Source organism: Balaenoptera physalus (assembly GCF_965194825.1).
Source record: "Balaenoptera physalus genome assembly, chromosome: 12".
In the NCBI taxonomy this organism is placed as follows: Eukaryota; Metazoa; Chordata; class Mammalia; order Artiodactyla; family Balaenopteridae; genus Balaenoptera; species Balaenoptera physalus.
This window is the reverse complement of record NC_138897.1, coordinates 76,925,625-76,948,214: the sequence shown is the minus strand read 5'-3', so window position 1 is coordinate 76,948,214 and position 22,590 is coordinate 76,925,625. Positions and strand designations below refer to the sequence as shown.

General features: G+C 47.2%; 1 protein-coding gene across 12 annotated transcripts in view; it reads right to left on the bottom strand.

The window, feature by feature from the left end:
* The window catches only part of DEPDC5 (DEP domain containing 5, GATOR1 subcomplex subunit), a 91,864-nt gene that overhangs the window by 30,581 nt on the left and 38,693 nt on the right, over positions 1-22,590 (bottom strand). For 9 of the 12 annotated variants that reach the window (XR_014251840.1, XM_082417379.1, XM_082417381.1 and 6 more), the window contains 7 exons: positions 15,113-15,178; positions 11,565-11,748; positions 11,214-11,374; positions 8,123-8,240; positions 7,481-7,648; positions 5,346-5,565; positions 3,564-3,697 (listed from right to left, as the gene is read on the bottom strand). Coding sequence is in view for 11 of the 12 variants with exons in the window: in XM_082417379.1 (XP_082273505.1) it covers positions 3,564-3,697; positions 5,346-5,565; positions 7,481-7,648; positions 8,123-8,240; positions 11,214-11,374; positions 11,565-11,748; positions 15,113-15,178 (1,051 nt within the window). In the remaining variant the exon portion in view is untranslated. The remainder of the gene's footprint in view (positions 1-3,563; positions 3,698-5,345; positions 5,566-7,480; positions 7,649-8,122; positions 8,241-11,213; positions 11,375-11,564; positions 11,749-15,112; positions 15,179-22,590) is intronic. The other 3 variants (XM_082417382.1, XM_082417380.1, XM_082417384.1) reach the window with 1 other exon arrangement.

Here is a 22,590-nt window from a genome sequence, read left to right as displayed (position 1 = left end):
AGATTTTACTGTGTGTTTGTTCAAAACAGGATTCAGTTAAAATCCCTACACTGTACTCAGTTATGTCTCTCGAGTCTTCTTTAAGCTAAAAGCTCCGCTCATCCCTCCATACCCCTGCAATTTATTTGTGGAAGAAAGTAGCTCACTTGTCCTGTAAATTTACAGTCTGGATGTGCTGATCATATCCCTTTATTGTTTATCGTGTTCCTCTGCGCCCCATACTTCCTGAGCACTAGAAATTATATTTAGAGGTTTGAGCACATTTAGGTTTGATGGGGCAGTAATTCTTCCTCAGTGTGTTGTGTGCTTCTACGTGGAGGCCCACAGCATCTGGCGATGTGAGCGGTCACTGGTGATCTCTGCTAGGTCCGTGAGTGCATGAGAGCCCACATGCGGTAATGTTCCAGCGCTCCTTCTGGACCCATTAGCTGGAATATTGGAGAGAGACACCTCCTGCACCAATCACTTGGGCACTCTGAGGTGTAATTCATATAAGAAAAGCAGACTAAAAGCTTGACTCTGCCTGGTCCACGTACAGCGCACTGTCTCTGCACCACATCGCGGTGTGTTCTTCTGGGCCTCATCCGGAAACACACACTGGGCCGCTCTCCTGCGCCTCCTGGGGGCCGTGGCCTAGCCCGTGGCTGGGACGGTGGTGGCTGGAAGCTTCGGTTGCCCCCCAGGGTCTCCTCGTCTGATGCACATGACAACCCCCATGTACTGAGCTGCCATCGACGTGCTGACCCGTGGACTAGTAGTCGGGGATTCAGAGACAAGTAGGACCCGTCCTTGCCCTTGGAGGTTCCTTGTCTCACGGCTCAGGGGAGGGGATGTCACAAAAGGACCAGCTATACTGTGCAAGCCCACACGTGAGAACATGCATGGGGCACACTGCCATCTTCCCAGAGGCTGTGACGATTGCCACGTGGGCTCTCTCCCTGCTCTGACTCCCTGACATCAGTTTATCCCCATCTAACAGGAGCCCCAGAGCTGCGGATTGGCACCTGCAGCCCAGACTGCCCACAGCCACGCTCCTGGGGCCTCTGCCTCCCATGAGAGCCTGACAACAGGTGCATGCCTCCAGGCAAAGACCCAGGGGAAATGGAGGAAACAGACACGCGTGGTAAGATGACAGGACTACGGGTGAAACTTCTGAAACTCTTCTTCGTATGGCTATAACAGTTTTCCATAATAAAATTGGATCTGCTTGGTGTAGCAAAACAATAAAGAAAAACACAAAGTAAAAAATGCTGTGTGCGCAAACGTTATGTAAAGGTCTGGCTCCCTCTGCTCGGCCTCCGGCTCTGAGAAAACGCACCACATCACCCGGGAGCGGTCATCTGGGGGGAGAATAAAGCTCGGGGCTCCCTGTCCTGCCTCCTGCTGTGGGGTCAGCTGAGCTCCCCACACACACCCAGGGACACTGCCCCCCCAAACTACCCGTCCTCTTCGAGTCTGAGCAGAAAGAGGCTCCTTGGGGTGCACTGAACGATGACTCACTGACACATTAAAGTAAGATTCCCCTGCCCCCAACTTCACACCCCTCCCAGCAACATATGTTCCCTGTTCTTTTTTCCAGCGGGAAAGGTCTGTGATTAGCTACAGGGACAACCTGCCAGGCGGAGTTCTGGGGTCTTTCCTTGGTCAGATAAAGGTATTTTCTGGAGGCCCCAGCGCCCTCAGTAATGAGCCTGACCTACCCCAGCTCTCCTCCTCTCATCTGCTCCCCTGTCACCCCGGCCACGCTCTTCCCTTCTCTCCCCGCATCCCTTCCTCTCCATCCCATCCTCACCCTCCAGCCTCTGCTGCCTCTCGCCTGGACTAGTGAGGCCTCTGCCTCCTGGGCCCACCCACCAGGCCTTCCTATACGCAGGACCCATCTCTGCAAACACCACTTCTGCCAAAGATGCTGAATGAATATTACATGATATTAAGGAACTGCTGTGACTTTTTAGGTAAATTATGGTATTACAGTTTTGTTTTAGGAGTACTTATCTTTCAGAGATGCACACTGAAATATTATAGACAAAGGGGTGTGATGTCTGGGATTTCATAAGAAATAAAAAGGAAGATGAGAGCAAGCGGGATATAAATGAAACAAGATTGGCCGTGAGTTGATAATCATTGAAGCTGGGTGATGGGTAAACAGGGATTTATTACACGAGTCTACTTTTTTTTAATCTGCTTGAAATTTTCCATTAAAATAAACTTTCAAAGGGTCGCTCTTGCTATGAGAATGTGTAAGAACAGCCTGGAATCCAACTTCCCATGCTGTCTTTGCAACTGCATCTCCCACTGGGCCTCGGGCTCACTCATGTTACCTTCTGAAAGCTTAACACATTTGGGCTCCTGCGGGTATGGCACGGACCCCCTCACCAGACAGACACCAGGAAGTACAGCAGGGCTCTGATCTGGCTGGAAGGATGGAGGGGGCAGGGAAGGCCTCCAGAGTAGGTCCCACCTGCTCGTGGCAATGTTTTCTCCTTTTCCCCAAGTCCTCCCCCTACCCCCCGTATAAATGTGTCCCTTTCTACAAGGACATCTTAAATCCTACCTCCTGTGACGCTGTCCCTGCCCTCCCAAAGCAAGATGTGGTCCCACCGGGGTCCTAAGAGCTGCAGCACCTACTGTTTACAAAGGGACCACACACTCAAATGCCTAGAAAAGCTGGTCAGGGGGCCCTTGTCTGAGGGGCCAAGACAAGTCCAAGAGCAGACGGCGTGCTGGTTCTACGGTAAACCAGGGACATAAGTCCACCTAAAGTGCCAGCCCATTGTGGCTGGGCTTGAACGTGGACCCAGTGCTAACTGAGCCTCCACCACTTTGAGCAAAGCTGGATTTTACATATTACCCATAATACAATTTCGTATTACATTATCTATATTTTTTATACAATATAACCATAATGTTATATATTTTTTAATGTAAGAATTCATTAAGAAATCAAGATTTTTATATGAAATCTTCAAATGAAAAAAATTTGGCTCAAATATTTAAAAAATATTTTGTGTTTTTAGGGCAACGAAACTACTCTATAACGGTGGCTACGTGTCATTATAAGTTTGTCTAAACCCATAAAATGTGCAACACCAAGAGTGAACCCTGATGTAAATAAACTGTGCTCTTTGGGTGACTATGATGTGTTAATGCAGGTCCATCGATTGTACCAAATGTACCGTTCAGTGAGGGATGTGGATAATGTGCAGGGACAGGGTGTAGATGGGAACTCTCTGTACCTTCCACTCAATTTTGCCTTGAACCTAAAACTGCCCTAAAAAAGAAAGTCTATTAAAAATACAAAACAAACAAAAGACCAACCAACCAACAAAAAAACACCTTGTGAACCAAACCAACTGTATCTGCAGTTCAAATCAAGCCCCAGACTGCAAGTTTTAAACTTCTGACCTACTTCATGACATTCGACACTTACCAGGTATTAACCTAGCTTTCTTTTCACGTATGTGTCTTTTTGTCAGTTACTGGCTCCTTGGTAGACAGAAGTCACATTTCACCGCAATGGGGCCTGGGGGATGGGAACGAGTCTCTGTCCACCAGGCACTTACTTCTGAGTGGCTTCCATTTCCAGCAGGGCAGACAGAGCTGAGGTTCCCTTCTTCCCAACCGGGGGGCCGGTCGACTCGAGGGAGTGGGTGGGGATGGGCCCAGCCATCTGTAAGCCTTTCATGGCGGCCCCTTTCTAAAGCATAGAGGAGGAGACAGGCCATCAGATGCTGCTGCGTCTGCTGTGCCTCAGGCTCTGGGAGCCCATCAATGCAGTCGGGGAAGACGGGGTCTCAGGATCAGGAAATGCCAGGAAACGGCTTTTCACTTGAACTGAAGGTCCCAAATAGCTGTGGACTCAAAACACACTGCCTCCTTGAGGCGGTTTACGTATAGCATCTCATTTTATTCTCAATCACCGGCTCAAGGAAGTAAATAACGTCACATCTAATTTATGGAAAAAGAAGCTAAGTCTCAGAGAAGTGAAGTAACTTATCCCAAATCGCACTGCAGCTGGAATTCAAACTCCAGTTAACTGACTTCAAAACCAAGGTTCTGGGGCTTCCCTGGTGGCGCAGTGGTTGAGAATCTGCCTGCCAATGCAGGGGACACGGGTTCGAGCCCTGGTCTGGGAAGATCCCACATGCCGCGAAGCAGCTGGGCCCGTGAGCCACAATTACTGAGCCTGCGCGTCTGGAGCCTGTGCTCCGCAACAAGAGAGGCCGCGATGGTGAGAGGCCCGCGCACCGCGATGAAGAGTGGTCCCCACTTGCCACAACTAGAGAAAGCCCTCGCACAGAAACGAAGACCCAACACAGTCATAAATAAATAAATAAATAAATAATTAAAAGAACGTGAATTTCTAAAAAAAACCAAGGTTCTTTCCACTACATAAGCTCTCCCAGAAGTGATGCTGTGTACAAGAGGCAGCTGGCCTGGGTTAAAGAACACTGAACTTGAGGTTAAAAACAAAAAATAAAAACACGGCTGATGATGGAACACTACTCAGCAATGGAAAGGAATGAACAGTGGATTTGAGTGACAAGTTGTATGAACCCCAAAGGCATTATGCTGAGTGAAAGAAAGCAGCCTCGAAAGGTTACTTATCGTATGATTCCATTTATAGGACATTTGGAAAAGACAGCAGTATAGTGACGGAGGACAGACCAGTGGCTGCCAGGGGTTAGAGATGGGGGGACAGTGTGACTCTAAAGGGTAGTGTGAGAGTTTTTTTGCACTGATGGAAGTATTCCATGTCCTGATTATGGTGGTGGTGGGGGGGTTATGTGAATCTATACATTTGTAAAATTCACAGAGCTGTATGTGTACACACACACACACACACACACACACACACACAAACACGCTGAATCATCCCAGATCAGCCCTTTATTAGCTCGGTGTCCTCAGACACATCCCATCACCCCCACGAGCCTCAGCGTCCTCACTGGGGAGTGAGTGGTTGAATGAAGGCCCAAGCGTGCAGGAAACACTACAAGTGACATAAGTGACATTGCTGCTGTCACCCTCTTGAGCGAGTTTCTATCCAGCAATCCAGCACCAGCAATCCAGTCACATAAGCAGCTGTGCCTGACGCCGGGTCCCCAGTGGGGAGCTCACAAAGGTCTGTGTCCTCGGGTCAGAGGCGTGGCCCCAGCCCGGTGGCTGGCTGTGCACCCTCCCTTCACCCTGCGCTGGAGGAGAACCCACTGCTTTGGACTGAAGATAAATGCTGGGCAGCTGTGCAGTAAAGAAACTGGCTGGCGAGAGGCCCCAGACACAGGAGGAGATGGTCCCTGCATCCCAGACCGGGCCCAGCCCCCAAGGGGTCCGTGGAGCCTCACCCGCATCATGCGATCGGAGCGGTGCCGCCGGCGGATCCGGTTTAGGCCCTCCACGAATCGGATGAAACCATCCAGGAGCTGCCATTCCTCCTCGTCCGCCCGGGGCCTGTCCCCATAGATGTCACAGTGGGCCTCCCCCTCCGTGATGCGCTTGGTAGCGGTGACACAGGCTGGCAGCAGCAGGAAGCGGGTCCTCCAGAACTTCAGAGACTCGATTAAGCTACAGAGGGCCACAGGGGAAAAGGGGTGGTGGTGAGAAAAAGTAGATGATAAAAGCACCCCAGTAAGCATCCCATCTCAACACCCACGTCCCCGGGAGTGAGGGTGCGAGCGTCCATCCGCCCAGGAGCACATGCTCATCTGATGCTGCATTTCACGCAGGCTGAGAGGGAAGAACTCCAAGGCTGCTTTTACTTTCTATCCCAGAGACGTCAGAATGCTTCTGTGCACCCAGGCCCAGTGCCGCTGTGGCCTTTTATCATCACAACCATAAATCATGCATAAAAATGAAAAATTAAAAACAAGATGTCACAGGGAATTCCCTGGTGATCCAGTGGTTACGACTCGGCACTTCCACTGCTGTGCGCCCAGGTTCAATCCCTGGTCGGGGAACTAAGATCCTGCATGCCTCGCAGTATGGCCAAAAAAAATAAATAAAATAAAATAAAAACAAGACGTCACAAAGCTTTTATATATAGAATGGATAAACAACAAGGTCCTACTGTATAGCACAGAGAACTATATTCAATATCCTATGATAATAAAAAACAGTGAAATAATGCTATTTGCAGGGATATGGATGGCCCTAGAGATAGTCATACTGAGTGAAGTAAGTCAGAGAAAGACAAATATCATATGATATCACTTATATGTGGAATCTAAAAAAAAAATGGTACAAATGGACCTATTTATAAAATAGAAATTGAGTCACAGATGTAGAAAACAAACTTATGGTTACCAAGGAGGAAAGGGGCGGGGAGGGACAAATTGGGAGATTGGGATTGACATATACACACTACTATATATAAAACAGATAACTAATAAGAACCTACTATATAGCACAGGGAACTCTATTCAATACTCTGTAATGACCGATATGGGAATAGAATCTAAAAAAGAGTGAGTATATGTATATGTATAACTGATTCACTTTGCTGTACAGCAGAAGCTAACCCAACATTGTAAATCAACTATACTCCAATAAAAAAAAAGAAAAAAAATCTATATTTATATGAAACCATCATATTGTACACCTTAAATATGTACAATTTTTGTCAATTATACCTCAATAAAGCTGAAAAAAGATTTTTTAAAAATCCTATGATAAACCATAATGGAAAAGAATACAAAAAAAAAAGAATGTATATATGTGTATAACTGAACCACTTGGCTCGACAGCAGAAATTAACACAACATTGTAAATCAACTAGACTTCAATTAAAAAAAAAAAAAGATGTCACAAGCAGTCAGGAAAATGTGAAGAGCACTGACATTCCACCAAAGAGCACATCTTGGGACTTCCCTTGTGGCACAGTGGTTAAAACTCCGCACTCCCATTGCAGGGGCCCAGGTTCGATCCCTGGTCAGGGAACTAGATCCCACATGCATGCCGCAACTAAGAGTTCACATGCCACAACTAAGGAGCCTGTGTGTGGCAATTATGGACCTGGAGAGCCACAACTAAGGAGCTCATGTGCTGCAACTAAAGAAGCCCGTCTGCTGCAACTAAGGAGCCCACGAACCACAACTAAGGAGCCCAGCTGCTGCAACTAAGAGCCGGTGCAACCAAATAAATAAATAAATATTTAAAAAAAAAAGAGCACATCTTCACCAGGTTTTTTGCTGTTGTTTGTTGTTTCATGCGGTAAAATATACATAAAGTTTACCACTTTAATGATCTCTAAGTGCACAATTCAGCAGCATTCAGTACATTCACACTGTTGCGCAACCATCCACGTCCATCTCATCGCTGAGTTTTTAACCCAATGCAGATGTGCTTTTTCCCTCCGTTTTCTTTTTCTTTTTTTTTTTTTCTAAAACAGGCATCATTTTGCAATCAGGAGAAAGGACAGAGACATTAAAATACGGACACACGCAAGGCGGCGAGGATAGAAAGTGAAATCGGGGTCTCTGACCTGAAGTCCTCGGAGCCAGCAGAGCAGATGTACTGGTCTAAGTAATTCCACTTGTACTCCTCCAGCCGCTCGTGCGAGAATTCCACCCAACAGGAGACGAACTCCGAGTCTGAGTGGGAGGGGCAGAGGCTGTAGGTGTAGTGGATCTGGGCAGATTCGTAAGGGTACCTGAAAAACAAAGGGCATGGCCTGAGGTCCAAACAAGGATCCCCCGCCTCCCCCCAAGTCTCCTGTACCTTTTCTGTCTCAAGACATTTAGCAGTATCCTTGGCACTCGACCCTCGACCACAGTAACCAAAACTCATCCCAGGGGACTGGTAATGGAGCTTTCTCAGTTCTTCTTAAACTTTCTCATTCTTCTAGCCTCATACTCTTTATTTTTAATTGGCATGTTAAGACTCATGCTGAACATTATAAGCTGGATCAAATCCCTTTTGGAAGTAGGTGAGCTACAGCCATAAAGTACAACCCTAGAGAGCAAAACAGTAACTCCGAAAGAAAAACCAATTACTCAACCTCCTGGGTTTGAATTACGTGTTATACACATAATTCAGTATGTGGACAGTATGTGTTAGAAACATAACTTAGTAGTTGGACATAATTTAGGACAGAGCTGAAAACTTTAAATACCCAAGGACTCACTTGGGAAGGTATCGTGTCACTGTGATCATCTTATCCTTCAGTGTGACTTTGTGGAAAGTTCTGCCCATGCTCAGCCAGTACTGGTCTTCCTCCTCAGGGCGGTTTCGGGACACAAGGCCTAACAGGGAAAAAAATAAATAATTTCCTCCATCTGGTTGAGGGTCATTCCTGTAACAGGCAATTGCTTCTCTTCCATATAGATTTAGAAAAGGAGAAACAAAAGAGGCAACACTTTCTTTCCAGGGGCAGTTTCATGGAAAAGAAATATTCTTGGTTTAAAAAAAAAAAAAGTCCTGAAGTGGGCAGATTTTTCTGTTACTGAACCAGCCAGCAGGAGGTTAGAGCCTGGGGGTGCCTACAACAGCTGGCCGAACAGCCCAATGCCTTGTCCTCTGTGAAGGAAAGTTCCAGAGTAGATGTTAATTGACTAAAATGGAACTCCACTCCCCTAAGGCACAAGCTGCCACCTGGCATCTGAGGCCCTCAACCGCAGGGATGGCCAACCTAGCTTTTGGCCCTCAGCCCCCGTGACGCCCACACTGCGGCACCACGTTTCAGACTTAAAGGACCACCACGTTTCAGACTTAAAGGACCACCACGTTTCAGACTTATTTATTTGCTCGAATTTCCTTCTCCAAACATTTGCTCCTGTTACTTCTTCTGCCTTCTCTTCCTGGGCGACCGTCGAAATCCTAGGGATCATTTAAGGTCACCATCAAATGCCACTTCCTCCAGAAAGCTATCAGACCCCATCAGCGGTGAATTCTACCCTGGATGCAGCTCTTTGTGTATCTCTGTCTCACACCTTGACAAACCAAAAGTTCCAGGAGGCCAGGACCCAAATCTTGTTCGTCTTTGTATTTTCAGTAGCACCTGATAAAGTGCTATTTCAGAGAAAAGGAAGTAGGCAACCTGGACATAGCCACTGACACGAAAAGCAGATTCATCCCACTGCTCTTGGGATAAGAACAAAATCCTTCACGTGGGCCTGTGCAGCCTGGGTCTCCTGACATCTCCGGCCACATTGCTGGCTTATTCCCAGTGCTCTCCACGCCGGTCTTCTTTTGGGTGCCCAGAAAGTCTCACGAGGTCTTCCAGCCAACAGGGCCTTTGCACATACTAACCCTGCTGCCTGGTATGCTTGGCCCACCTGTTCCTGCCCTCCACTCCTCTCTCACTAAAAACTCCTGCATGTGTTTCAGGTACAGCAGCAGCTCAAACATCAACTCCTCAAAGAAGCCGCCCCTGACTCTCCAGACCAGATCAGGTCCTGTATTAAATATTCTCGCAGCCCTCTGATTTTTCCCTCACAGTCTTTATTGCAACGTGGAATTGTATATCATAGTTTGACTAATGTTATTTTCCCCCACAGAGCAGAAGCTTCAAAAATACTAATGAGGACTTCCCTGGTGGCACAGTGGTTAAGAATCCGCCTGCCAATGCAGGGGACATGGGTTCGATCCCTGGACCAGGAAGATCCCACATGTGGCAGAGCAACTAAGCCCGTGCACCTCAACTACTGAGCCTGCACTCTAGAGCCCGCGTGCCACAACTACTGAAGCCCACGCGCTCTAGGGCCTGTGCTCCACAACAAGAGAAGCCACCGCAATGAGAAGGCTGTGCACCGCAACGAACAGTAGCCTCTGCTCGCCACAACTAGAGAAAGCCTGTGTGCAGCAATGAAGACCCAACACAGCCAAAAAAAAAAAATACTAATGAACGAATGAATGAACACAGTCATATATTCTTCAAGGCACACTGTCGTACACCAGGCACAGTGGTTTCCGTGGTGGAGGACAACAAGATGCAGCTGAAATCACCCTGGCACTCAGAAAGGTTATTATTCAGTAGAGTCTATAATGTGCGAAGAAGGCATCACGTGATACGTATCACAAGGGGCTTTTAGAGAAAATCCAGAGGGAATCCAAAGCTTTGCTGCGAACAACAGGGCCTGGACTGGAGGACTGCTAAGCTCCCATTAACAGGTCCACACTTCTTTGATCCTCTAACCAGAGGAGCTTTTTTTTTAATTTTTGGTTGCATTGGGTCTTCATTGCTGCGCACGGGCTTTTCTCTAGTTGCGGTGTGCGGGCTTCTCATGGCAGTGGCTTCTCTTGTTGCGGAGCACGGGCTCTAGGCTAGTGGGCTTCAGTAGTTGCAGCATGCAGGCTCAGTAGTTGTGGCTCCGGGCTCTAGAGCGCAGGCTCAGTAGCTGTGGCACATGGGCCTAGCTGCTCCGTGGCATGTGGGATCTTCCCGGAACAGGCTCAAACCCGTGTCCCCTGCGTTGGCAGGCAGATTCCTAACCACTGCGCCACCAGGGAAGTCCCCAGAGGAGCTTTAATGAAGCCAAAGATAGCCTGAGGTTTGGTGCTGGCTGGTTAGGGAGCAGGGGAGCTCATTAGCTACAAGGAGGAAGCAGGGGACTAACAGATGCTCAGTGATGGTTCCAGGAAGTGACTGCCGGTGTGTGGTTCCAGGCCCCTGCACGTAATTCTCGCTGCCTGACTTGTTTCAGAGGAGCCCTCCAGAGCCCAGCTCTGACTCAGCTGGCGCCACTGAGTCTCTGCCACTCACTAGCCTCTGCCACTCACGGACAAACCATCCCGGCTTCAAGTCTCTGAGCTGCAGTGACAAACAAGAGAAGATGAATCCAGAATGGGAAAAACAAAAACAAAAACAACAAGTTTAAACTTGAGGTTCAGGTAACATGAGAAGACCTACTGTGTCAGGCACTGTGTGAGAAATAAACCCCGGCTCCTGGGTCTGGAGTATTCACCCTGTAGTTTTGACAGCTCAGCCCCTGCTTGGCTGCCTGGGACCCCGAGGTACTGCTCAAGCCAGGCTGGAACTTCCTGAACTTGGTCATACCCTCTCCCTTAAAAGGAGAGTTGGAGATTAAAGAGAGTTTTAAGATAACTCTGAACCCAGTGGAGAGTTTAATTCTCATGTAAAGTTAGATTTAGAAGGGGAAAAAAATGTGTGTTGAAAGACAATGACTCCTAAATGTATGTATTCCCTACTATCTTGAGAACCTGCTTGCACAAACTTAGTAGAGAAGAGAAACTACAGTCCAAAGAGAACAGCTCACCACGGCCATAGAGCGGGCTGCTGCTGAGTGGGGGCGGGCCAGCGGGGCTGGGCTGCTGCGCCCTGGGCTGCACGATGATTTGGTAGCCCTGCATGAGCCGCTGGCAGACGAACTCCTCAAACACCTGCTGAGCTGTCATCTGCACACCCTCCTCGTCCCTCCTGAAAAGACAGACGGCTGTTCACAGGACATGCCTGGCCCGGGGCCGTGTGACACTCAGAGTCCCTGGGTCCTTGGCTTCATCCCCATGAGCCAGCCCTGATGACCCTTCCGTGGTGGTACGTGAAACTAACGATTTGTAAACCAGTCTTGGGAGAAACAAAAACTGTGCGCCTTTCCTCTGCCACCGACCTGTCGATGTCGGCCTCTGGGAGGAGATCGTAGCAGCCCTCTGTGTAGTCGTTCTGCAGGCCCTGGCGGTCGGGGAAGTAGTCCGTGGTGAGGGGGAGGCACGCCGGAGTGGTGAGAGACTTCCAGTCCACGCCAACTGTGCAACAGAAGCCTGGCACTACAGGGGGAGCAGACAGCGTCAGAACTGCCTCGTGTGAACAGGGAGGAAGGTACGTGTGGTCACCAGGCAGGTGTAGGATGGCGGGGGGGAGGGGGGATGGGGGGAGGGACGAAGGGAGGGGGAAGGAGAAAGTAGGTGGTGACAGGTGATAAAATTGCCAGGAAAGGGGTGGGGGGGGGAGAAAGAGAGAGAAACAGAGGCTGTTAGATAATGCAGTGCTTATCCAATCCCATCATGCAAATGGGATGCACAGCCGATACTTTTCATTTTCTGCTGATCATGAGCTACAGCCGCAATGCCAGTGAGGTTACCGCAGGTCAGGCCAGGCCAGGCAGTTACACATCGAAGCAAATCAACATTCCGAGACTGGAAGAGAGGCTCAAGCTGGAAGCCTCCCCTGGGCTGATGGAGGGGCTGGATGGGGAGAGGAGGAGAGCACAGCCGGATTTTGGAGCCGGATTTTGGAGCGAATAGCACACGGGAGCAGAATTCAGGATTGCAAAAATAAGTCACAGATCCAAAAGGGTAGGAAGAGGAATCAAGGAAGGATGTCTGGGAGTTACAAGGCCGGAACTTTAGGAGACAGAGTTTAACAATCTAGAAATGAAAGCTGCCATCAGCAGAGTGGGCCCGACCACACGGGTCTGTCCAAAACCGCCTGCTCTTTGGGTAAAGCAGGGTTTCTCCACCTCGGGGCATGAAGGCTATTCTAGACCAGATAACTCTGTTGTGGGGGCTGTCCTGGGCATTGTAGGATGTGAGCAGCATCCCTGGTCCCTACTCACTAGATGCCAGTGACATCTTCTGGTTGTCAAAACCAAAAATGTCTGCAGACATGACCAAATGTGCCCTGAAGTGCAAAATATTCCCCGGTTGAGAATCAGAGTTAAAGTAATGGGGCAGTTATCTCTCTAAGTCATTTAAGTGAAAATTATTTGTCAAATCTCCATGCGAGGGAGCAACGAGCAACAAAAACACTCCATGCCTCTGCCTCTGCATTCCCAGTGAGACCCTCATGCACCTCACTTCTCGTGGTGCCCTGCGGCTTACCGCGTGCTGTACCCCCTCACGTCACCTCCTCTGAGCAGGTGTGGAGGCATCATCGGCCCCTTTAAACACCTGGCCGAGCCGAACCCACCAGAGGTCACAGGGCCAGAAGCCACTCTGCTCAGGGATCTTTCCTCCATACCGTGACCGACACACACCACCCAGGGCAACAGAGCCTCCCTGAGCCCGGAGTTAGGGGACAAGAAGGGGATTGCACCCTGAGGCCCAGCAGGAAACATGCCCTGTGTGGCAGCCCTGCTTTGGGGAAGATGACTTGACCTGCAACAGACTTAACTCCACGGTCTCCACTCCAGGTCCTGGGGTGACTTTTGGTTGGTTGGTTTGAATTTTATTTTATTGTGGTAAGAACACTTAGCATGAGATCTACCATCTTAGCAAAATTTTAAGTGTAGCGGAGGGTAGGGTGAGGCGGGGTGGGATGAATTGGGAGAATGGGATTGACATATATACACTAATATGTATAAAATAGATAACTAATAAGAACCTGCTGTATAATAAATAAATAAATAAAATAAAATTTAAAAAAACAAACAAAAACAACAACAACAAAATTTGTAAGTGTCCAATTCAGTATTGTTAACTGAGGAGAGTGCCGAGCAGCAGGTCTCCAGAACTTACTCATCTCTCAGGACTGAAGCTTTACGCCCACCAATCAGCAACACCCCCCCCCCCCCACACTGCCAACCTTCCCACAGGCCCCAGGCAATCACCACTCCACTCTCTGAGTCTATGAGTTTGACTCTATACGGGCCTTGTTAACTCCTTAATATTTCAAGAACTCAAAACGCAGCCAAGGGGGAAGGGGGGAGGGAGAGGGATGGACTGGGAGTTTGGGGTTGGCAGATGCAAACTATTACATTGAGGACGGATAAACGACAAGGTCCTAATGTATAGCACAGGGAACTATACTCAGTCTCCTGTGATAAACTATAATGCAAAAGAATATGGAAAAAAAAAGTCTATATGTGTATAACCAAGTCACTTTGCTGTACAGCAGAGACTGGCACAATGTCGTAGATCAACTAGACTTCAATTAAAAAATAAATAAATAAATAAAATTTTTTAAAAAACCACACAGCCCACGATAACCTAGTTAACACCCCAATTCCCCATAGGGCAGACGAGGGATGAATTTGTTCACACTTCTTGGTTAGAACCAGCAGCAGAAGGTGGGCACACAATGCAGCCCCCGTGGGGAGGCCAGAAACAGAGGACACTCTATCACTGTGCCTTCTTACATGTTCTGGCCGTCACCAGCTTCCTGACCCTCAGGGATTATAAAAACCTTTTAGAAATGGTGTCTGCGGGCACACACTGAGATACGGAGAATTCAAACCCCGTGGTGAGAAAAGCTCCCAATTCTTAGCTTGATGATGTTCTTTTCATGGGTAAAAGGTCTGTGTGGTCTCTTTTCTACCTCCAGTATCTTCAGGCCCTGCAGAGGCCTCTGAGGAGGTCCCACCTCAGAATCATTCAGTTAACAGTAATAAACACAGATGACAAAATCCAGTGCTGGGGTTGTAGAGAAGAAACAGGCTAATCTATTCAGGGCTGGCAGCTTTCTAGAAAATAATCAATCTGCCAACTATTCTTTGGAATATATTCCGAGGATCTGAACCAAGAGAAAAAAACACACCCACTGCACCATGCATTATATGCTAAAAAACTAGAAATCACCCAAATGGCCACCATTAAGGCATGATTATCCAAAGCACGATTTAATAATGTGTTTGATATTGCCATGAAAAATGACCAGTATGCCGGACCTGGTGAAGTAGTGAAATGATTGTTAAGTTACTTAAAAGTGGGGATAAAAAGACTCGGTGATGTACATATATCCACTGGTCACAGTGAAGTAAAGCAAAGTCGATCAAGCAGTAGAATTTTTTTTTTCTGGTCTTTTGCTATTGTTGATATTTAGATGTTCAGCTATTTCAATAGACAAGGATGATCAAAGCAAATGCAACCCAGACAAACACTTCCAACTACAGGGATGTAAACAGTTTCAGGTCTTATTCCTTCCTACTTCTCCCCAGAGCCATCGTTAAGCATTTGAGAGCCAAGGCCAGCTTTGGGAATTCCGCTACCCTTCCTGTGTGGCCCCGAATCACACTCCAGAACAGGTCATTTGGCCTCCCTGCCGCTCACGTTCCATCGGAGAGGCTGCAGAGTCTCCCCTCTCCCCTCACCACCCGGAGACGTGTGAACTTCCAGACCATTCTCTTCGCACAGGGCTCCCTCTTGCTCCCCCAGTGCCTTGACCACCCACCCCACGCCCCCACCTCCCTGCCACCTTCCCCCGTCAGCAGGCCCCTCTTACTTGGGTCTGGAGAGGTAGAAACACTGTCCTCTAAAGAATCCTTATTCTGGGTCCTAGGATTCATACCTGTGGAAAGATGAAAAGAATCTGTGTCAGTGAGACTCATTCTGCAAAAAAAGTTCTGACCAGTTATGGTTTAAAAAAAAAGCCCCAAACTGTAGCTAAAAATAAAAAACCAAGTACAAATTCTATGTTGAGTATCTCCAACAGCACAAAAGAATCCATCAAAGAAAAATGAGCAATCTAAAGTTCGGGAAGGAGCCAGAACTTTACTCTGAGGTTATCAATACTGTTCACCTAATGGGACCTTCAGTGCACATGCACAAAAGCAAACAGCAACCCACCACTTAGAATAAGAAACGGGACGAATTTCAAAGTCATTTCAACTAATTAGAGCAAACTTTAGCAAACACAAGATGACCTATTTAAATTTAGTCCACTTAACAGTCATCCTCTGAAATTTTCTTTCCTGAATCATGGTTTCCTGGAATATGACACAGGACATCAAAACTCACTACTGCAAGAGAAAAGCAATGATTTTGCCTGTAACTGGGCTGAAAGGAAAAACAGAGAGTCTTTGAAATGCAACTTATTGACTGAAAAGTAATAGAACTAATTTCAAAACACACATATCAATATTTAAATGTCCCTTTCAAAACGCATTTATTAGGGAATTCCCTGGCAGTCCAGTGGTGAGAACACTGCGTTTTCACTGCCAAGGGCACGGGTTCAATCCCTGGTTGGGGAACTAAGATCCCGAAAGCCGCGCATTTACATTTACTAGAAAATTAGGATAGGACTGGAAAGATCCTCACAAAACTGTCAACAGTGGCTATCTCCTAGAAGAAAGCTGGAGGAAGTGGTGGGAGGGAAAGGAGATCTTGGGCTTTTTACTGTAAATACTTTCGTGTCAGCTGAGTCTTTTATAACAAGAACAAATACTTACAAATCCCTTGTGAAATTTTTGAAAGGACAAGTTACGACCTGTGAGAAAGTATTTGCAAATCGCACCTCTGGCAGAGGACGTGTATCCAGAACATATAAAGAACTCTAAAAACTCCAGAGCAGGAGAACAACCTGATGAGGAAATGGGCAAAAGATATGGACACACATCCAGAAGGCACGTGAAAAGATGCTCAATGTCATTAGTCATTAGAGAAATGGCAAATCAGAAGTTCGGTGGGATACCTCTGCACCCGGGTCTCTTGGGACGGCTAGAAGGACTGCTCACGCCAAGTGCTGACCAGGATGCGCAGCAACAGAAACCCTCATCCACTGATTGTAGGAATGCAAAATGGCGCACCACTTTGGAAAACAGTTTTGCAGTTTCTTTAAAGGTTAAACATATATTGACCATTTGACCCAGCAATCCCACTCCTAGGAATTCATCTAAGAGAAATGAAAATTGATGTTTACACAAAAACCTGTTATGTAAGTTATGTAAGTGTGGCTTTATTCACAACCCAAATGTCTTCCAACTGGTGAAGGGATAAACTAATACATCCATACAATGGAATACGATATGGCAATAAAAAGTACTGAACATGACTTTGGATGCCGGCAACAACTTGGATGAATCTCGAATTATGCTCAGTGAAAGAAGCCAGACTCAGAAGGCTCCATGTTGTATGATTCCATGTGCAAGACTTGCTGGGAGAGACTAAAGGGACAGAGAACAGATCAGTGGTTGCCAAGGGAGGAGGGAGGGATTGAGTACAAAGAAGCAGCACAAAGAATCTGAGGGGTAATGGAAATGTTCTGTATCTTGATGTCTTTGTTGGTGGTTATGACTCTATGCATTTGTCAAAACGCATAGAACTGTACACTAAAAAGAGTGAATTTTACTCTATGTAAATTTAAAAGTAAATAATTTTTTTTTTAATTCAGAAAGATGATGTCACTTGGCCAAAACAATTTTAGAACTTCTTTTTTGGAGCTGCCTTCAGTAGATTTTTAAAAATTACTAGCCATCATAATAAGAAGATACAATCTATTAAGTCAGAAAAATAACCCTGCTTCATTTTATTCAAACCCACACTAAGAGGCAGATGTGAGGTAGGTGTTATCCCTTTTCCACAGATAAAGAAACTGAGGCACAGAAAAGTTAAGTAACTAACTGAAGATCACACAGTAAGGAAGTGACACCTGCATTTAGACTCTTTCCGTACAACTCTACAGATGCTTTATTTCCTGACTATCCAAATGGGGCACCAGTTTTCAGCTACTGAAAACGTTATCTGTTCTCTGTCAACAGCCAAAAGCCATTTGGAGCTAAATTTTCTGAAAAAGCTAGCTTGACCGACAGCATCCATTTTCACACAAACACAAAGCATAACAAAGAAGAAGCAATGGGGTAGATTTTTCTTGTCTGGCCTGAGAATTGGTATGAAGGCAATTACAAAACCGGCATTCTCCGAGCGATGCGAGCAATAGGAGAATTACTAATACATCGCCTCATGGGTTTGGATTCTAAATTTCATCATTAGAGCACCTTTTTTTTTTTTTTAAACCCAATCCAGACTTCATCTATAAGAACTGAAATTCTTACCCTCATAAAGAAACAGTTCAACTTAAGAATTGTGTGAGCAATTGTTTGCGTTCAAAGAGGCAACCCATCAAAGGGTTCTCGGAGCACCTTTGGCTTCTAGGCCCAGAGCAGACCTGCCCATCTCTAAGGGATAAAGCATGTTCAGTCTTTTGTGCCTCCCCTGTCTTCCGTCCCCAAACACATTTTATTTGAAAGAAATGAAAAGAATTTAAAGAATTTGAAGAAATAAATATTTTAAAGGCTTCTTCGAAGCTACTTTCACAGTTTCCTTACAGCTCAAGCCCAGCACACAGCCTCTCCCTGCAGCTCTGCCTCTGAGGCTCAGCTTTAGGCCCTCAGACTCACCACTGGCATGTGAAGAACCCAACGACCTGGGAGGGCAGGGGGGAGACCTCCTGGGCGGGCGGCTCTGCTCCAACCCAACATTTGGGAATGAACCTCTCTCTCAAAGTTGAAAGCCAGACACACCGCTCGGGGAGCCAATGCTCAGAAGAGCCAACTCAGCTCTGTCTCTTTTGATAGCTGTTCGGAGTCAAGAAGTGTGAATGTGTTCTCTGGTTGCTAACGTTCGGCCAAAAAAGGTAATCTGTGTGGGGCCTTTGGGACACCTGTGCCTGGGGCGAGTCACTTCTTCTCTCTGGGCTACAGAGATGGTACTTCCCCACAAACACCCAGCCTGGCTTGGATGAGTAACTCTGTGCGCTCTGATTTAGTTTGCCTGGTAGCTCTCGGGCCAAACCTGCTGCACATACCTAATACTCAACACAAACACCAAGTTGCAGATTCTGAGTCCCAACGGTAAAGAGAAAGAAAACTTGGCATCCACTGATTTTCTTTATCAAAATTCTCTAGCACAGTTACCCCCATTGGGGGGATGACACTAACAAGTCTTATAAACGGGTGCCCAGTTAAAGAAACAGAGGGATAAATGCTGCCTGCCCAGACCCACCAACAACCTGGTTCCTGCTGGGCAGCACAGGGCCAGGAGGGAAACCCGCAGAGATGCCAGCCCTGTGAATCACAACTCACCTATGAGTCAGGTCCAAATGCAGGCGAAATCGGAGTCACGCCTGCATGCCTACACATGGTGCAAACCGCCAAGGCCAGGAGGCAGAGGTGGGTCACAGATGAGGTTTTCCCGTTTCTCTTCCATTTTTTAATGAGCGAAATGTTCATTAGTTTTGTTTCGGCCCCCACTTTGTCCCCAGACAAGGACCCGATGTGATAATTTTGCCCTTAAGGAACCTGATCTACTTCTGATCCTTCAACAACTCTGTGAGGCAGGCAGGCAGGTGAAGATCTTTATGTCCATTTCATGATCTAACTTCTATTTTCCAAGGGTCACTCTGAACCACTATGCTGAAAATAAACTCTACGGAAGGGCAAAGGGAGGAGGCTGAGAGACCAGTTAGCAGGCCACTGCAACAATCCAGGTGAAAGATGAAGGCTTCTTGGGTTGGGCTATGACTGGTGGAAGTGATGAGACATGCTAAGATTCTGGACATACCTGAAGGTAGATCTGACGGTAACTGGTCATTGCACATGGTAATACAAATTAGAATGATTTTCCCTAATTTCTCTCTGTGGCTAGCTGACATAATTGATCAAGAAGTACAAGAGCAAAGACTAGAGTCAGTTCCCACGCGAGGCCAGTGCTAAACCACCTTCCCATGAGCCCTGGCCCCTTAATTTTTTTTTCTAATTAATTAATTTATTTATTTATCTTTGGCTGCGCTGGGTCTTCGTTGCTGCACGCGGGCTTTCTCTAGTTGTGGCAAGTGGGGGCTACTCTTCGTTGCAGTGTGCGGGCTTCTCATTGCGGTGGATTCTCTTGCTGAGGAGCATGGGCTCTAGAGCACAGGCTCAGTAGTTGTGGCGCACGGGTTTAGTTGCTCTGCAGCATGTGGGATCTTCCCAGACCAGGGCTCGAACCCGTGTCCCCTGCATTGGCAGGCGGATTCTTAACCATTGCACCACCAGGGAAGTCCCAGCCCTGGCCCCTTAGAAAACACATGCTCCTGGTCACAAAGGGACTGGGCAAGGGTAAGGATGACCCTGTTTAACTATATCGCCCTGACTGGAGAAAGAACCCAAGGAGCCGACACCTGCTCTAAGAAGCTAAACACTGTAGAACATATTTACGAATTGATAGCTCATATACCAATTAAACAGAAAAATTTTGTGGGCTGTTCAAATGCTGTCATTCTGGCAGCTTGGTTTTAGAAGTATAAATGTCTTGTCAATAAACACACTAAACACTGTGAGGAGAAGATAAATAAAGATAAGCTCTTTCAGTCTAGTGGAGAAGCAGACGCAGAAACAAACAGTGGGACCGGGATATGCCAAGTGTACAACTGCGTCTGGAGCTACGTGGAAATGTGCCTCACACCTCCTGGGAGGGCGCAGGGGGAAGCAACACCACCAGGGAGGGCTCCAAGGAGGAGGTGTTGTTGGAGCTGATCCATAAAGACCAAGTGGATGTTTACAAGGCAGAATCAGGGGTTGAAGATAAAGGAAAAAGCATATTCCGTAGATGGACTAGTCTATGCACAGAAACATCAGGACAAAGATCTTCTGAGAAGCCACGACAACAGCTGGAATATAAACTGTGCTCATCTAATACGAGTAATGACAACAACAGCTCTCGCTTGCTGAGTGCTCACCATGCGTGCCAGGCACTGTCCTTAGCGCTTGGCGTGGATGACTATCACACTTAATACTCAACCCTCCTCACAGATGACGAAACCGAGGTACAGAGCAGTTAAGTACCTGGCCCAAGGGCCTCGCCGCTCTTTAGAGGTGGAGTCAGGACTCATGTCCTAAGATTCCAGAGCCTGTGTTCTTCCCACATGCAGGGCTACGTGGGAGTGGAGGCAGGTGAAGGTGTAAAGGCAGGTGGGGCCCAGGTGACGACAGGCATTACAAGCTGTGAAGAACCACTAAATGGTTCATATGTGGGACAGAGAGGGTGATCAGACCAGACCTGCATTTGGAAATGGCTCATTGGTGACAGTACAGGAGATGGATCGGAGGGGACACGAACAGAGCAGGAGGATGATTTGAAGGCTACGGTGACAATCCTGGCCAGAAATGACACGGGTCTGAAACAAAGCAACAGCAGTGAGAATGGAGAATGTGGCCCAGAGTCAGAAAAGGAGAGGCAGGTGGGCAGGCGGGGGGGACAGCAAGACGTGAGCTCAGCTGCCGGTAATTAAGGATGAGTTAGCCAGGAGTCATCCAGGTGGGGAGCCCATCAGGTAGATGGATCTATGACTCAGGAGCCCAACAGGGAGAAGGTGAGCCCGAGGTGCAGGGGGCAGCAACCGCTTTCCCAATGCGTGTGCACCAGGGAACTCTTAGCTCAGAGGCCTCCAGGATGGTGTCATTTGAGGATCTTCCACACCAATCGCTGAATAAGGATTCTTTGCAACTTCCCGCTTTTCCCCAGACCAGATTGTAAAATTCCAAGACTCGTCTTCTGAGGAATCATCTGGTCTACGTGAGCTACCCACTCCAGGCCCGGAAGCACTCCACGACCACTGTGGGCAAATCCCAGTGCTGTTACCACCTGAGCCCATGGTTCCCCAGCTTCAGGTCACCAGGAAACTTGCTCAAAGTGTGGTCCCATGAGCCCCAGAGCAGCCCTCCTTGGTACAACTTGACCCCAAACAGCCGGGAAGGTCAAACTCTGGGTTCCTATAAAATGGCTCCTTCTTTTAGCAAAACAATAGAAACATTGCCTTTAGCATATTCTGAAGGTACTTTAAAAGAGTCTGGTAGCCAAGTAACATTTTTAGTCCCCTGAGTACAGGGATAAAAAGTATCTTATTCATCCCCAAATTTTTATTCAATTTGTTTCCTCATTCAAAATGAATGACAGAAAAGATGCACTAGAAATAGGATGGAAATAAGTATAATCCTTTAGTAATTCTCTCACTGCCAGTCCAGTTTCCGAGCCTTAGCTATAGGCCTCTAGAAACATCACTGGCTGAATCCACCCGTGAATGGAGGAAAACTTCATTCACCAACTTAATACAACTTCACTTTCATTACGCCTTCCTTAAGCCAAGTTCCACAAATGCAAGTTAACTGATAGAAAGCTAAGACACAAAGTAGCAGCACCATTTTTTCTCTCAGTTTTAATGTTTTTCATATTCATTTTGTACAATTATCTGTCCTTTGAGGCTTTCCAAAATCTGCCCCCCACCCATCCAAATTCATGTTCCCCTACCCCATAAAGGCTCTCTGAATACTGCTGCTGAAATCAGAAACAGCAGGACACCTGGCTACTGGCTTGAGAGATTAGTGTAACATCTTCACATCTCTGGGTGTTATGTTGCCGCATATGTAAAATATACTTAATAACTTACTCTCTACTGGGATGATCGCATAAGATAACAGATATACAAGTGCTTCCAAAAGGCATAAACCCTGTATTAATACAAGTTCCTACTCTCCCTCCACTTAGAATCCCTCACCTTCTCACTCTCCTCCTGACCAAATTCTACCCCTTCGCGTCTGAGATGCGTGCGCACTTCTGTAAGTAACAACGTCACCCTTCTCTTCTCTCAACTCATAGCTGGAACCACACTGCTCCCTCTGGGTCTCTCCTGATTGTTTTTATGGGGGTGTGTTTGCCCCCACACACACACATAATTTAAAGCTCCCAGGCCTGGTGTTGCCCTCAACAGTGATCTCATAAGCAGCCCTCAATCACGACTCACTAACAGTCCAATGATAAATGTGTTCCTGACCAACACGTTCTCGGCTAAAAATGTAAAGTGCAGCCCATTTATAATTCCATGCATTATACAGCACTGCTTCTAAATAGGTCACCCGAAATTGTGGCTGAAATGATTCGGAAATAGACATGGCCCTGCTCTTCTGGTTCCCACCTCGCTTCTAGGTGTGGGCCTGCTCTGAGCATCCC